The 16,464-nt window shown below is 34.4% G+C and overlaps 1 protein-coding gene across 2 annotated transcripts in view; it reads right to left on the bottom strand.

The window, feature by feature from the left end:
• Positions 1–11,854, bottom strand: part of LOC138308161 (tripeptidyl-peptidase 2-like) — a 28,497-nt gene extending 16,643 nt beyond the window's left edge. For both annotated transcript variants that reach the window (XR_011206086.1, XM_069249098.1), the window contains exons 1-14: positions 11,664–11,854; positions 10,690–10,818; positions 10,233–10,433; positions 9,427–9,551; positions 8,893–8,990; positions 7,960–8,025; positions 7,580–7,734; positions 6,519–6,595; positions 6,109–6,236; positions 5,712–5,811; positions 4,004–4,137; positions 3,238–3,368; positions 2,251–2,428; positions 71–228 (exon numbers count right to left, since the gene is read on the bottom strand). Coding sequence is in view for 1 of the 2 variants with exons in the window: in XM_069249098.1 (XP_069105199.1) it covers positions 71–228; positions 2,251–2,428; positions 3,238–3,368; positions 4,004–4,137; positions 5,712–5,811; positions 6,109–6,236; positions 6,519–6,595; positions 7,580–7,734; positions 7,960–8,025; positions 8,893–8,990; positions 9,427–9,551; positions 10,233–10,433; positions 10,690–10,818; positions 11,664–11,825 (1,842 nt within the window). In the remaining variant the exon portion in view is untranslated. The remainder of the gene's footprint in view (positions 1–70; positions 229–2,250; positions 2,429–3,237; positions 3,369–4,003; positions 4,138–5,711; positions 5,812–6,108; positions 6,237–6,518; positions 6,596–7,579; positions 7,735–7,959; positions 8,026–8,892; positions 8,991–9,426; positions 9,552–10,232; positions 10,434–10,689; positions 10,819–11,663) is intronic.
• Positions 11,855–16,464: the final 4,610 nt, after the last annotated feature.

Consider the following 16,464-nt stretch of genomic DNA (forward strand, 5'->3'; position numbering starts at 1 on the left):
AAACTTACTTTCTATAGAAATCAGATTTGCTGTATTATAATTTTTCCAAACAAATGCTAGACTGACTAACCTCTGTGAAGTGGACATCATCCGAGAGTCCGCTGTGGTCAACCTTGACACTGATTGTCCGTGCAACATTCATCAACTCGAGATGTTTGGGATGCTGGACCCAGGCAGCATCACAAGTCAGGGCTAGCTGTAGACTCAGTGCTATCTTCTCTTCTTGTTCTGTATGATACAGTGATAAACATATTCATGTCAAAACATTTTCTGTAGGCTTCATCTTAACTAATTTATAACAAACTTATTCTCATTGTAAAATGTGCACTTGTTTATATTCTGTTGATGTATGGATATTTTCTTGGCGATTTAATCAAAGCAAAGAAGTGGAAATAAATACATAACCAATTATTTCACAAAATTTACATTGTACCTGATTGAATATAAAACAAGAGGCCCAAGGGCCTTAATGGTCATCTTGGCAATAATCATATAGGAATTTAATAAAACATAGTGTCATGGTAGCCATCTTCGATTTGGAATCACCCAGAGATGTAACAACACTTGGTCAGGACCATGTTAGAATCATTTCATGCAACTTTCAGTCATATCGCACCGGTAGAACTTGAGAAGAAGTTCAAAATGTGTTTTCAAGAAGGAGGCTGTGGCGGCCATTTTGGAATTCATATGGACCCAAAAAATAACAACACTTTGTCAGGACCATGTCAGGACCATTTTCATGCAAATTTCAGCCAAATCGTACAGGTAGAACTTAAGAAGAAGTTCAAAATGTGCTTTCAAGATGACGGCTTTGGCGGCCATCTTGGATTCAGATCGACCCGAAAAATAACAACATTTTGTTGGGACCATATGCATGTCAGGATCATTTCATGTAAGTTTCAGCTAAATTGCACAAGTAGAACTTGAGAAAAAGTTCAAAATGTGTTTTCAGGATGGCGGCTGTGGAAGATTTCGGATCGACTGGAAAAATAACAACACTTTGTTGGGACCATGTCAGGGATATCATATATAAGTTTCAGCCACATCGCACCGGTATAACCACAGGTGTTCGTTTCTAATATAAGTATAAGTATAATACTGGGTCAAGGTCTATAACTCGGCCGGCCATATAACACTACCCAATTTCAGAAAAAGTATGATTATTAACCAACCGTATAGGATATAATAATAGGAATACTCTCAATCGACAGCCAGATAATTTATCTTTATTTTGGTATATGATACAATATATATCATGCCGTATAAATGTCACTAGGTATCCAAAAACATCGGAAAACAGTCAGATTTCAACTGGTCGGACACTGTGGTGTCCTCCGATGAACACGCCAGGGCTCTAATGGGTAGCTCAAAAACCACTGCATGTCAACACTTCAGCGTCGTAAGAATGAAAGTTTGGTAGAAAACAAACTTACCGGTTAGTAAATCCCTGGATAAATACCATCCATTTGCCTAACGTAGCCCTTTGAAATTTCCGATTGAAAAAAATTATGTCTCTAGCCGCCATGTAAGTATGTGTGCAGTAGATTTGTTTTGTCGGCGTTGATTGGCTCTCGAAAATTAATTGACCAATCAACGCCGAGAAAACAAATGTACTACACACATATCAACATGACGGCTAGAGACACACATTTTTTCAATCGGAAATTTCAAAAGGCTGTATTGCGCAAATGGATGGTACATAGATAAACACTAACATACCGGTAAGTTTGTCTTTTACCAAACTTTTAATTCCTATTGTATCATATACCAAATTAAAGATAAATTATCTGGCTGTCGATTGAGAGTATTTCTATTATTATATCCTATACGGTTGGATAATAATCATACTTTTTCTGAAATTGGGTAGTGTTATATGGCCGGCCGAGTTATAGACCTTGACCCAGTATTATACTTATACTTATATTAGAAACGAACACCTGTGGTATAACTGGAAGAGAAGTTCAGAATGTGAAAAATTTCGCACGGTGCACCGCAGACGGCTGACAACAACGGACGAAACATGATAACTAAAGGTCATCCTTACACTTCAGGTCAGATGACCTAATAACAGTCATTGTGCCAACATATAAAGTATGTGATTGTCTACCTATGAAATCTCAATTTGACGGGGGTGGGTTCATATATATGAACCCCGTTATAAGGCTAAGGCATAAAAATAGCTCCATCTAATCTTAAAAAATATGACTACCACCACTTGGATGAATTATACATGAAGATTATTTGCACTACCTGATTTGTCTTCAAAGAAGTTAGGCTCCACTGTGACGTTGACGACGTATGGCTTTTTGAAGTGATGAGGTTCCCTGAGATAGATGCCACGCTTGCCGTCCGTACAGCTGATATTAAAGTTGATCTTAGATTCTGAAGTTTGTGGGTAGGCACACAGATAGTCATAGGTTTTCTCTACCTGCAGTAGATAAAAAATGGAAATTTTAATTTACAATTTCCATCATTACTGTACCTACAATGATAAGAAGATATTTGATGTGTTGGTCACTTACACATTTGATATGCATATGCAACTTTTATTTTTTCAATAGATTGGTTACAACAATATCATTACCATTCATAGTCACTAGAACAATAAAAGATTGGTAGTTTGAGAAATTTTGATTCCTGGACAGAAACACTGTTGTTGATAGTACTTTCTCTACCTACAGTAAAGAAACAAGATATTTGATGTGTTGGTCGCTAACACATTTGACATTGGGACACAACTTTTTTTTAATTGATTAGATACAACTCTACCATATCATTCATATAATACTTGCACAATAAAAGGCTTGTTACTGTAGTATTATGTAGTAGGAAGGACCATTGTGATATATCAATGTCACAGAGATAAAATACTTTATATTCTTAGTCAATTCAAATCACAACACCATTTTCTAAAGCCTGCTAAATATCACTGTGACAATAGAATATTCATTTTTCTGTTAAACGAATATGTAAATATTTGAGTCATTTGTCTTCTTATCTTTTCTATTGTTTATCCTATGACATGAACATTTTTGGTTTTATGTGAGTCTTGATAACCGGGAAGACTGCCTTGAAAATTTTACCTTCTCTTTTGTTTTGTCTATACAGTTTAATAGGAATCCTACGTACCTTGCCCCATATAATCATTTATATCATTTATATACTTAGCCTCTCTCCATAATTAAAGTTAATTACATAGACCACCTATAGTGTATATGGTTCCTAAGTACAACTTACATGAATGAGTCCGTAGCCGAGAGCGAATACTTCTATATTGTCAACCTTCTGTGCTGTATTCTGTAGGGCTCGCTTTACACCAAACGGTGTGTAGTCTATATGGTTGGCCTTCAAGCCCGATAATACCAGACCTTAAACGTAAAGCAAATCTCAGTAAAACAAAAAGATCACAACAATCCATTTTACAGCCAAGTCTACCTTAGTAATCTATGTTATAAGATCACTAAGTTGTGATCCCAAATGGCAAATTTCATCACAATTTAACCTATGTATAGAGACCACTCAATTTGTTTTGTCCCTTGAAGACAGATTCAACTGTGTGTTTGTATTCAATCTTTGCATATTACAGAGTTAATTATCTCCATTGAGATTAGGTATCGATTGTTACTTCCTTATTTTCTGAGTGCAATTTATGCCATTTTCTCTGAAAACTATGACATTATGCTTGCAAATACATGAAGTCACAATGAATACTGACCCACAAAGACAGAATACTCTGTAATATGCAAATAAAGAATAGTCAAACCTGCCACTAAAGTTCACTCAAGAGACAGAGGGAACATAGTGTTATAGACATGTTGTCTTTGTAAATTGAATTTGTTGAAATTGACCATTTGGTACCCTAGAAAAGTGATCTTATTAAGTAGGTGGACTATAAATACAAAGGTGGTCCCAAAGGCAGATTTTACTCTACATGTAAATAGAATTTCATAATCACATTAGTGTTAGGGTTTACTATATAAGTTAAGAAAGGCCAAATACAAACCTATACATCCACAGGCGTTGGGTGAGCTCATACTGGTACCATTCATCAGCTGTGATCCACGTAGAGTCCAGCTAGGCACGGAGGCTATAGCACCGCCAGGGGCAGAGATACATACACCAAGGGCTCCATCATGTCTGGGCAAGTTTAGAATAAAAATAAAACCAATTGAAAAACACCAGCACTACCAAGGCCTACTTAGATATCTGATGTTCTCATAATATGTCAATATTATTAAAGTAATGTTGGTACAAATACAGTACAAGTAAGCAGAGCAATATTTGATACTCAGAATGAATTTGTAAACAGCAAGGTTTAACAAAAACCTTTAGATATGATCATTCCAATTTGATTTCTTGTTCGTCTGATTTCTTGCTCCTATTTTTAGAAAAAGAAATAAAATTAAAATATTGTTTTTACCGCTCCTCATTTTTTGTCTGGGAATTTGACGAACCCTAGCAAATTTTTATAAATTATAGGGTTCATTTTTACTAATCACCATTTGCTAGTCACTCAGATGTTTGAATAATTCGTGTATTGTCTCTTCAAACACGCAAGCGAGTTTCAAACCTTTACAACAACATAAATGTCAAGTTTTTCCACCACCACGTGCAGACAGAGTGGTACTTAAAGATAGAGACTGAGGGACGCATACTTTTTACTAAGATGTGTCCCGATTTCAGTCTGTTTTTGCCAATGTCTGCAACTCTTTTTAAAGACTTTGCATTCGATGCCACCTTAAAATGGCAACCATGACAGGTGATTTGACTGGCTGATTTGCGAACAAAAAACGGTAATCTTGCGGCCCGTAATCAGACATGTCAATTATTTGATGGCATTGCTAATTAATTAACACCTCAGTTACCTTATATCATAAGACCCAGTCAGTGTGTAATTTTATATGAGGCCCTCATAGCTTGTATTTGCCAACATGTTTTGAATGCTTGACTTAGTAACAGCTAGGTGATGATTGGTCTGCTATTCCGTTAAATATCGGTAGTAAATTGCACACTTTACTGGGATCCAAACTTAGTGTTATTCATGTTTCATTTTGACTTCTACAACAATATAACATATATTTGCCTTCATTTCTGTGTTGATAGGTTGTACGTATGTTTGCGTTTGATTTACCCAAAGGGTTTCATGAGAAAATCATTAAAAAAATGAATTTAGAATATTTCTTTTATGACTGCTGATATGCATGTGGTGAAACTTTTGAGTCGTACTGACCAATATTTTTTATACAAATACACTTTTTAAAGACAATGAAGGAATGTAATTAAAATGAATAAATTTTGTGTTTATATTTTTGGTAGTTACATGTATTAACATTATCTCATTTTAAGTATGAGCATCTAAATAAGTAACACACTAAACAAAAATAGTCAGTTTCATACAATATTATGTGACAACTTAAAAAGAATGCACATGTCGGATGAGGTTATATTGGTTTAAAAGTTTTTCCGTTAATGCTAATCGCTGATTGTTTCTATTAATTTGTTGGTTTTTCGCTGATAGCTCTGTCAACAGCAAAAAAACGTGGTTATTTCACGAATAAACATTAAAGTCTAATAAAAAAATCCTGTGAAAATTATTTGTAAAATATTTTTAGAATTAAAAAATTTCGCTCGCTCGCTTCTATTTTTAAATTCAAAAATCCGAAGAACAAGAAATCAAATGGGAATATCCAAAGTGACAAAAAAGGACATACGTGGGTCCCCTGGACGACCAGGTATACTGCATGCTGGGTAACTTTTCCCTCAGTGAATATTCAGCAGCCATCATGGCAGGTGAGACCTGGGCTCCAACACCTGTTGTTGTTTATCAATAAGAAAAGGCATCAAACAATGTAAAACTGTATCATCTGTAGATATAAGTTATTTTGAATCTTTAGTTTTACTGCCAAGGAGGTGTTTACAAAATGTTAAAGAGGAGAAAATATAGTGGCCAGACTGGGACTCAAATCTGTGACCTTTGAACACTAGCTGGACGCTCTACTGATTGAGGTACTTGTTCACTGATGATCACCCCTGATGATCGACAAAGGTATTTCATATTTTATTATAATATTTCTACACAATTGATTGAAGTAATTGAAAAGTAGTTACCAATGAGAGCATCAGTTGTTCCCCCTGGCGTGCCTACTGTGGAGAGAGCTGGTCCATTGTTACCGGCACTTGACACAAATATCACACCGTGCTTGTTGACTGCTTCACTGAGGATATCTACCACTCGACTATAAAAATAACATACTAATTTCACATCAAAGCTTCCATAGTTATGAAATCCTGCTACCAATTTGTCACAAAACATTAATCATTTTTAATTAGTTTTGCCCACTGAATTATCCCTCAAACTTATATAGTTCACATAGCGTACTTTTAGAAAAGTTAGTCCCGTAACAGATATAACAAAACAAACTTTATAACTATGAATAATATTTAGCACATTGACCCGACAATGACAGAACAAAATTCATAATTCTAACAATCAAAAGGTGTTTAATAGGTAATCTTACCCTGAGTTAGACCAATGAGATGCCTCACCATAACTGTAGTTTACCAAGTCACACTTGTGTTCAATCACTTTAATCATCTGAAAACATTTATAATAAATCAATCAATATTTGAAACTTCAGGTAAACTTAAAGTATTTTTTCAATTATACATGTAATTACATTAAATGTGACAGTACCGAGTACAAATTTTGTGACTGTATAATTGGCTGGTTTAACTTGATTTATCACATAAATAGTCATACGGCCATGTCATCAATATCAAACTTGATATCAGATGTGAATTTAACCTACACATTTTAGCCAAGTCATACGGCCATGTGATCAATATCAAACTTGATATCAGATGTGAATTTAACCTACACATTTTAGCCAAGTCATACGGCCATGTCATCAATATCAAACTTGATATCAGATGTGAATTTAAACTACACATTTTAGCCAAGTCATACGACCATGTCATCAATATCAAACTTGATATCAGATGTGGATTTAACCTACATATTTTAGCCAAGTCATACAGCCATGTCATCAATATCAAACTTGATATCAGATGTGAATTTAAACTACACATTTTAGCTGAGTCATACGGCCATGTCATCAATATCAAACTTGATATCAGATGTGGATTTAACCTACATATTTTAGCCAAGTCATACAGCCATGTCATCAATATCAAACTTGATATCAGATGTGAATTCAACCAACACATTAAGAGAGTTATGATGGTGTACATGTACAGCATGAATGGTTTATTGTCACAGTACTATTTATTTTTTTTTGCCTGTTTTCATGGTTACTATAATGAAACCCGGAATGTTAGAACATTGTTTCTTTTTCATTTCTACAATTGTATAGAAGTAAGTGTTCTATTAGCTAATACAAATCTTTCTACAGAATACAAGAATTTGACCTCACTAAATCACTAAAAGAAAGTACCCATTGGCATGAACACAATGTCATTCTGTTTTACCTGTAAAGTTTTCTGACTTATAAATGTTTTATTCATATTCAATATTTTTGTCCTTTGAAAAGCAAATGATAATGCTACATTAAGAACTTACAGCCCGGACCAAAGCTGTACCAGTTTCCATAGAACCGAGACGTGTGTCTCCAATTTTAATGGAGATGATTTGTGCTCCTGGAGCGACACCGTTCCGTTCTTGTTGATCCGGGAAATAACCTGCTGCTATACAGGCTACGTGGGTCGCATGTGATCCTAAACAAAAATTTGAAAGTAAATTATTGCCACTTCTTGCTTCCCATATACCATCTGAACATAGAACTGCAAAATAGATAATTCCTTTCCAAAAATTAGATTTTACTTCTGTGAACCATTACAACACTGCTATTAAAACATATAATTTTGGAGTTAAAGTTGATACAGATTGGTCAATAGCTATGACATAGGGATAATTAATTATCAGACTCATTGTAGACATACCTGCATTTGTCACCATTTCTAAAACATCACCGTCATTATGAATGTTGATGGTATAATTCAGCATATCTGAAAACAGAGATATTAAAACGTTCACATAGGGATTGAATGAATTTTTCTAATTTTCATAGTGGCTATGAATAGCTGAAGCTATCTACATATCCCCTGGAGCTCGCTAGCACTCCTCGGAAGGTATGTAGATAGCTTCTGCTATTCATAGCCGCAATGAAAATTAGAAAAATACATTCAATCCATATATTTACATTAGAATAATTTATGAAAATAAAAATTATTGAAAGGTTTTTATATTACTGTATATCTAAAATTAGGATACCCATATACGACAAGAAACGAGATTAATGGAAAAGCTGGATGACCAAGTCGTTCCACAACGTCGCGTTTTCAAGCTTCCGTTTTCCGGTCGGCCTTTTTTGGCAAATGACAAAAGAATTTCAACGGTATCAATCAAAATACTTAACAATATTGTGGAATTTGTCAATACTTCTTGTTATATGTTTCATAAGGAATGTAAAACAATACATTTATGTCATATTTTGCTATGTGGTAATATAACAGAATTAGCCTCACTGAATTGTCCCTTTAAAATGTAACAGAAGTGATATAACTAACTTCAGATTATTTACGGTTATTTCACATACATATCAAAAATACATCATTATTTAATTGTAAAGTTAACAAAGTAAATACACAGAACTAGAATTGTTTGTATGACATATATCGCCTGGAATCCATATGATATCTGGACAGGAGCAGAAAATGGTAAGACTATATGCCACCCAATTTCATGGCTGGAGTATAACAAATTAAAAAGAATCATGATGTTTTCTTTTAATATCATGACATTACATCAATTAACAAACTTCATCATGTTATTAATACAAACAGATATTATTTGAACCATTTATTTAATGTTACCTTGGCGACTAATTGTTCCATACTGTCTCTCTTCAGCAAAGTTAGCCAATAGCTTACAATCAGCTAGGTCACCTTTCTCTGTTGTATCCACACAGGCTCTTTAAGTATAATGATTTCCTTACATCAGTATAAAAAGAGCTGGTAGAATATGAGTGTGATTTTCTAAGCAACTTATACATGATGTTTACAAATAAATTACATTTGAATGGTTGGATCTGAATCTATAAATTAATTCTTGACCTCACAAAGGGACTAGGTTTAAAAATCTTGTGTTGGTTTTAAAATCAACATGAAAATATAGCAAAATAGATTTGATCAAAACATATTTATTGTTGAGAAATCTTTTTCAACCTCTAAAAGCCTTCTCCATGTAATAAGTAACGGTAGATAGTGGGAAAATCAATGTTCTTTTTAATTACTGTATATTTTTTTGGAGAAAAGTATCCCAAAGCAATCCTTTAATAATAATTTTTTCAAAACTTATGATCATCTCTTTTCCATATGTAACTACATGTATTATAAACAAACTATAACCTCCATGTATTGCCATCGTGAAACACAACACAGTCAAACACAGGTCCACAGTCATGGTATTTCTTGTCTAAGCTTGTCAGCAGGTCCATTCTAGCCTGTAGGTCTTCCTTCACAAGTTTCTCTTCCTAAACACACAAAAAACAAGGACAAATAAAATAAGTGAAAGCTCAAAGAATGTAACAGTTGGTCTCTTGGAATTGTAAAAGCAGCTTGTGGCTATGTAACAGAAACAATCAGAAGAAAGTGTCTCTGACAACAAAACAGACCAGTTACTAATATCAGCTTAGAAGCTTACTACAGAAGAGACAGTCAAACCTGCTTGTCAGATTATTATTGGACCAACACCCTGTTACAAACTGAAATATTACACTTATCATCACCTTCTGAACATTTTAATTAAATGTTAATTTTCATAATGCGGGTCGTCTTATGTTTCCAACTATAATCCTAATTACAGAGTCTTAGTTGACTATAACTGCGCCAGAAGACAAAACAGTGAAATGAATTGTCACTGTTCCATAGATTACGCAAAAAATCTTGCATTTGTTTGGTGTCTTCCCATCTAAGGCAATCAATATCAATTTTATTATATTATTATTGTTTTATTTTTTGTTTCGTAAAGGTGTTTGTTTTTTAAAAGATAATTTCATAATTAAAGATCTTAATAAGAGTATTTGTCTTCTATGGGATTTTATGTAACAGGCCTTAACAAATATGGGTTAAGTCTCCGGATAACAGACAACTTATGTGATAAGAAGAAAAATACACTCTCTCAGATATCAAACCTGGCATTATCCTCTACCTACCTGATTAGGACTGGGGTTTTTGGTATCAAACTCCTCCAGTTTACGAGTTGCCTCAGCCAGAGCTGCCCTGTGGGGAGGATCCCAGGTCTGCTCTCTACGCTCCTTCACGACGCGGTCCTGGAGACGCTTTGGGTACAGATCAAACAGAGGCTTGGCTCCGATGTGATACTTTCCTGATGGGTTTGTCCAGGAAGATGGGATCTAAAACATATTCACACCATCAAAATATGAAAATGTTTGAGAGACATGAATAAAACAAGAGGCCCAGAGGGCCTGTATCGCTCACCTGGTTTTTTTTTAGTAATTATCACAAAGACTCTTACAATTATAAAATCAGCAAAATTGACTCTAAAATTTGTTCAATTTTGAATCACAGCCATATAATGATTGTGTGACCATACCTTTAACTTTCGTCCTATGATATTTATTATATATTGTGTGACAAAACTGACCATACCTTTAACTTTCGTCCTGTGACCCCTGTGATTTCTCCATCCTCTGACTCTACCACCTTGGAGGTGTCCACATCACCAGAACCAGTGGCATCAATCACATCTACAATCTTTGGACTGCCATTTGTTGTCACCTGAAATGATGATAATGTAGTTGAAAGATCCATTATATATAATTATAGAAATCAGATCTAACAAACAAAACCTCAAAAATATAAATGTTTGAGTATTTTTTTTAAATGAAATTCTGCAACGAAGTCGACTAGTGTTTTTTTTTTTTTTTTTTTTTTTAAACTTTTTATAAACACAATTGAAATACAACCTTGTCTTGGACTATAAAACACTCCAATAATAATGATAATCATTTGATGAGTTTTGTTCTTCCTAGCTACTTCAGCTCCATTTGTAGTCATAGTCCTTAGTATTTTAGTCAGTTATAAACAATTACATCTGACTATTTTATATCTATTTTGAGACCAATTAATCATTCAACCATTCACTGTATGTTGTTTTCATTTTTGCATTTGACCTTCACATTTAATTATCCTTAATAATACATGTAATTAACCCTTTTAACTGCATTTTCTTTACCAGTGTTGTCAAAATGGTTCAATGGGATGTGCATTAAAACACTATATTGCCTTTTGCTTTTTCCTTCCGATAGTTTTTCGCTTTAACTCAAATTATTTTTTTTATTTTAAATCCGTTCACTCCCATGCGAGACTTAATTAGGACGATTTGACCAGATGAAACTCGGCCAAAACCAAACAAACAATGCATGCTGATTACACACTATCAGTCAATCAAATAACACTCTAGTTGATGTATTAATGACATTTGAGATTGTAAAAACGACAAACTGCATTCATTTCGAAATTGTTTCCGACCGAAACTTAGTAATCGACACGAATAAAATCAGCTGATTCATGACAAGTGTGTGCTTGTGTAAGTATTTCCCAACGAATGAATAGCTTTGTACTTGTAATCCCGGGGCACCAGGATCCACCCCGGTATCGAGGATCGCCATAAGGACTCCCTTTCCGTCATAATCAGGATATTTCGTTAAGAATGCTGCTGCTCCAGTCTCCTTTTTGGGAAGGATTCCATCAACGGGAAAATCAGCTTCGACAGTAGACGCCATGTTCGCAGACGATTGTCTTTCGATATCACTAAAACGTTTTCATGAATGGAGTGTTTTTCAAGAGGTTTTGTGACAAAGACTCTATTCTAGTTTTAAAGTTTCTTGCACCATCAGCAAAATACTTGTCATATCCAAACTAATATGAAATAGATTAATATGATAATAGTCAAAATTAGAACAGAAAATGATAATATATCAACTATTTTAAGCTAAACGAAAAAGACTCAAATAAATATATCCATGTACAATTAAACTATTGGTAAGAGTTACGTCCCTTTGGTCAGTAACTATTCCACTCAATCGTTAATATAACCAAGGAAATGGGGATATAAAAAGAGTTTGATAATTTTGTATAATTCCAAAAGTTAACGTTAACGTTAATACTACACTTATCATCGCCTCCTTAATAATTGAGTTAAAATAAATTAGAAATCTAAATGTTTCATAACGCGGGTCGTATTATAAAGTGCCAGGCGGCAAAACAGCGAAAGAAATCATCACTATAAACATACATTAAACAGAAAAACTTGCATTTGTTTGGTGTTGTAACCTTATCTTAGGCCACCGATATAGATTTTCTTGTCATTTTAAGAAACTTATTTTCTAGCTGTTTCGGAAAGGTAGTGGGCGGTATTGGCGAATTTCGGGATGGTACAGGTTTTCAGTTTTCATCTGAATTTTGATAAAAAAAAGGTTGTTAAACTGAATTCATGTGTTTGGTTTGGTTTATTGTATTTAAGTCTTATAGGGCCATGTTGCGTTAGCGCTCCTCGGAAGATATGTAGAATGAACATTAGAAAAATACATTAAATCCATGTATTTATATTAGAATAATTTCTGAAAATAAAAATTATTGAAAAGTTATTATACTTTATTTGAAATTATGACACCCATATCTTTGTTTATAAATTTATTATCCTGCAACTGCCCCACATACTGACGGATAGACTACTGCCGGATAAACTTGTGCTTTATCCGTCAATACGAAATGCTTTATCCGTCAAAACAATCACGTGAATTTATTCCACATCTGACGGAACACTTTCTAACTTGACCCCGAACTTTAACCTTACAATGAATGAAACATTATTCAGTCCTGCTAAAAAGTGACGTCACATTCACCGGAATGACGTCATTTTTACGATACCAAAAATCTCGAATGGCGGTGTCGTCTTTTTCTTGGCTCATGACAAAGGTATGTATTGTAAAGTAATTCTTTAATGGGTATTTATTGTTTTTTTTTTTTTTTTAGTATTTTCACATTGTTTCAGTGATATTACACACTGAATAGAAATACTAGTACTGTTTGCGAATGCGCTTATATATATTTCCCACGGTAGTAAGAAGGAGTACACTCTCCTCCTTCGGTTTAAGAAGCGTCTCGCTTCGAGCGAAACCAAGTAAATAACTGGCGATTTGCTTTCGTTTTGAATGTCATAATGGTTGCAGGATAAACAGAATACACGGTTAGCATCTTTCAATACAAGATTTATTTCGGTGCTCATCCATCTCGGCTTTCCTAATTCTCGCACCAAAATAAACCTTGTATTGTAAGATACTATTAACCATGTATAATTGTTAGATATATGCAGTTGTGTTATCAATTAGTACTATTTTAATAGTTGTTTTATGATAAATACAAAATACATTGTATAACCATTATCAAAAATTTCATTTGTTATCATTTAAAAATGAAATTTCATATGTTACACTCATTTCTATTGGTACATGTAAGATGTTTGACTTTGAGTTAATTTTCCATAGACCGAAAGAATTGTAGGTCAAGCATGATGGCGTCATATATACAAAACGTTTTCGCCGGGAATTTTAAAAGCGGCACAGTCATTGGCCAAACTGAATTACTGGATAATACCTCACTGCGCTACAAATGTGTAAAATCACAGAAATTTATTCCTCATTAGTACCTGGAACAGCTGGATGACAAAGTCATTCCACAACGTCGCGTTTTCAAGCTTCAGCCTCTCGGTCGATCTTTTTTTTTTTTTGGCAAATTACAAATGGTAAACAAGAAATAAAATTAAAATATAAGATTTGATTGGCTTATTACAGTAAACCTTTGTTGATTCTATATCAAGAAACCACTCATTTAAGACCTTTCATTAAAATATTGAGGAGGACTATTTTTTATTGATATAAAACTGGCGCGATGTTTGAAATTAGCTGATCGATGCAATAAAATCGTTGTAATCGTAGTGTAATCATAGTGTTTGTGTTTCCATAGGCAAATGTTTGTTTTCGTACGTTGGCTGATGAATATAGTGACGAAACCCTCAGAATGTATACATATAAGCATTATTAGTTAAGAAAAGTTGCAAGACACCAGCTTCAGGCAGGGTTTACAGTATAGAAAATTATGCAAGTGGTGATTTCAAAGGAACTCGTAATGGCAATCTAGACATCAAATTTCATCATAATTTCATCTTATTTAAGAATCTGAAAGCGAACGATTTCAGGTGCTTTGTTTTTACAAGAGGCCCATGGGCCTTAACGGTCATCTGACTATTAGCACAATACAACATAGAAGTTTAAATTTTTTAGCCTATTTGACCCCTGTGACCTATATTGAAGATCAAGGTTATCCATTTGAACAAACTTGGTAGCCCTTTATCCCAGCATGTCACAGGCCCAATATCAGATCCACAGGCTTCCTAGTTATTCTCAAGAAGTCATTTAAAGATTTTAACCTATTTGAACCCTGTGACCTTGAATGAAGGTCAAGGTCATTCATTTGAACAAACTTGGGAGCCCTTCATCCCAGCAGGCTGCAGGCCCAATATGAGTATCCTTGGCCTTCTGGTTCTTGAGAAGAACTCGTTTAAATATTTTAGCGTATTTGACCCCTTTGACCTTGAATGATGGTCAAGGTTATTCATTTGAACAAACTTGGGAGCCCTTCATCCCAGCAGTCTGCAGGCCCAATATGAGTATCCTTGGCCTTCTGGTTCTTGAGAAGAACTCGTTTAAATATTTTAGCGTATTTGACCCCGTGACCTTGAATGATGGTCAAGGTTATTCATTTGAAGAAACTTGGTAGCCTTTCTCCCCAGCATGCCCAATATGAGTACCCTTGGCTCTCGAGAAGAAAATGTTTAGCATTTTGACCCTTGTGAACTTGAATGAAGACCAAGGAATTAATTTGAATACATTTTTGATTGCTCTTTATCCGAACATGTCACGGGCCCAATACCAGGTCTCTAGGCCTCTTAGTTATTTAAAAGAATTTGTTTAGATGTTTTTAGCCTATTTGACCCCTGTGACCTTGATTGAAGATCAAGGTTATTCATTTGAACAAACTTGGTAGCCCTTCATCCCAGCATGCTACAGGCCCAATATCAGTACCCTTGGGCTTTCGGTTATTGAAAGGAATGTGTTTGAATGAAAAGTTTACGCACGACGCACGGCGCACGACGACGGACGGTGCTTGATGACAATAGGTCACCTGACCCAAAGACCTAAAAATCAATTTTGACTATAAATCATGTTTTCGCTACTATGGTAAAATTCCACAAGCTTTATTTCATTTCGACAAATTTTATTGCAAATGGTATGAAAAAAAAGGTTTGACAACAGACAAAGCCTATATTATCCATCTCCAAACAAATCGGGTATAGAACAATTATCGACAAAATATTTTAACATTTAACATTACATTATGAATGAATATTATAATTAGTGGCTCACCAACCTATCACCGTAGAAAAATCAAACGCGGTAGTTTCGCGTATTTTTTTTCTTCTACCAAAATGAGCCCATTCGGCTTTTATGATATACATTGCAATTAATATGTTGTTTTTTTTTCTTCATCACAATTGTCACAGGCATGTAGTAACATTTTTGTGTTAAAATGCGAGTGGGGAATATTAGAGTTATGTACTTTGGTTCTGATTGATGATCTTTGTTCCTTAAATAATGGACATATAAAAAGATAGTGTTCTGTTGTTTCATCATCAAGGCCATAAGCACAAATTGGAGAATCTTTCAAATTATCGCGAAAAAGGTCATACTTAAGATTGCTAGAGAAATTTATGAGCTGGCACAACTCTGTTAGTAGAATCAATTCTGAGTTAACGTGTAAATGGTGTTTTTAATATCTGTGACAACAGTATTGTAATTTGTGAAATCAAGGTTATCTGCATGTCAAGAATAAAGAATATAATACGTTTACATAGTACATACACAATCACAATGATAAAAGACAAAGAAGAAAATATTGTAAACATATAGAAAACCTTCGACGAGCTGCGCGGGTTCTACCGAGATTGTCAGATATTTGAAAAATCACTGAATGTGAAGTAATAAAATGTCAGTTTGCCCCAAGTCTCGGGGGAAACAAACCGAAGGGACATGTAAGCATGTAGAGAGGAAAACAACGTTTGCAGCTTCTATCTCACAGTAAAGTCAGCATCAATCTGATTAAAATCATATCTTCGATTACGCTCTGATGCTCTACGCTCCATATATATATATGTAACATATAAACAGTTATAAGTATATTTCGGCATACAAGTGTACCATGAAAGATATACTAGAAACACAGTAAAACGCTTTAATCTGAATAAAATCAAACCACATATTTTAATATCCATATTCAAAGGTGTGCTTCAAATACATCAAACTC

Source organism: Argopecten irradians, chromosome 14 (genome assembly GCF_041381155.1).
Source record: "Argopecten irradians isolate NY chromosome 14, Ai_NY, whole genome shotgun sequence".
NCBI lineage: Eukaryota > Metazoa > Mollusca > Bivalvia > Pectinida > Pectinidae > Argopecten > Argopecten irradians.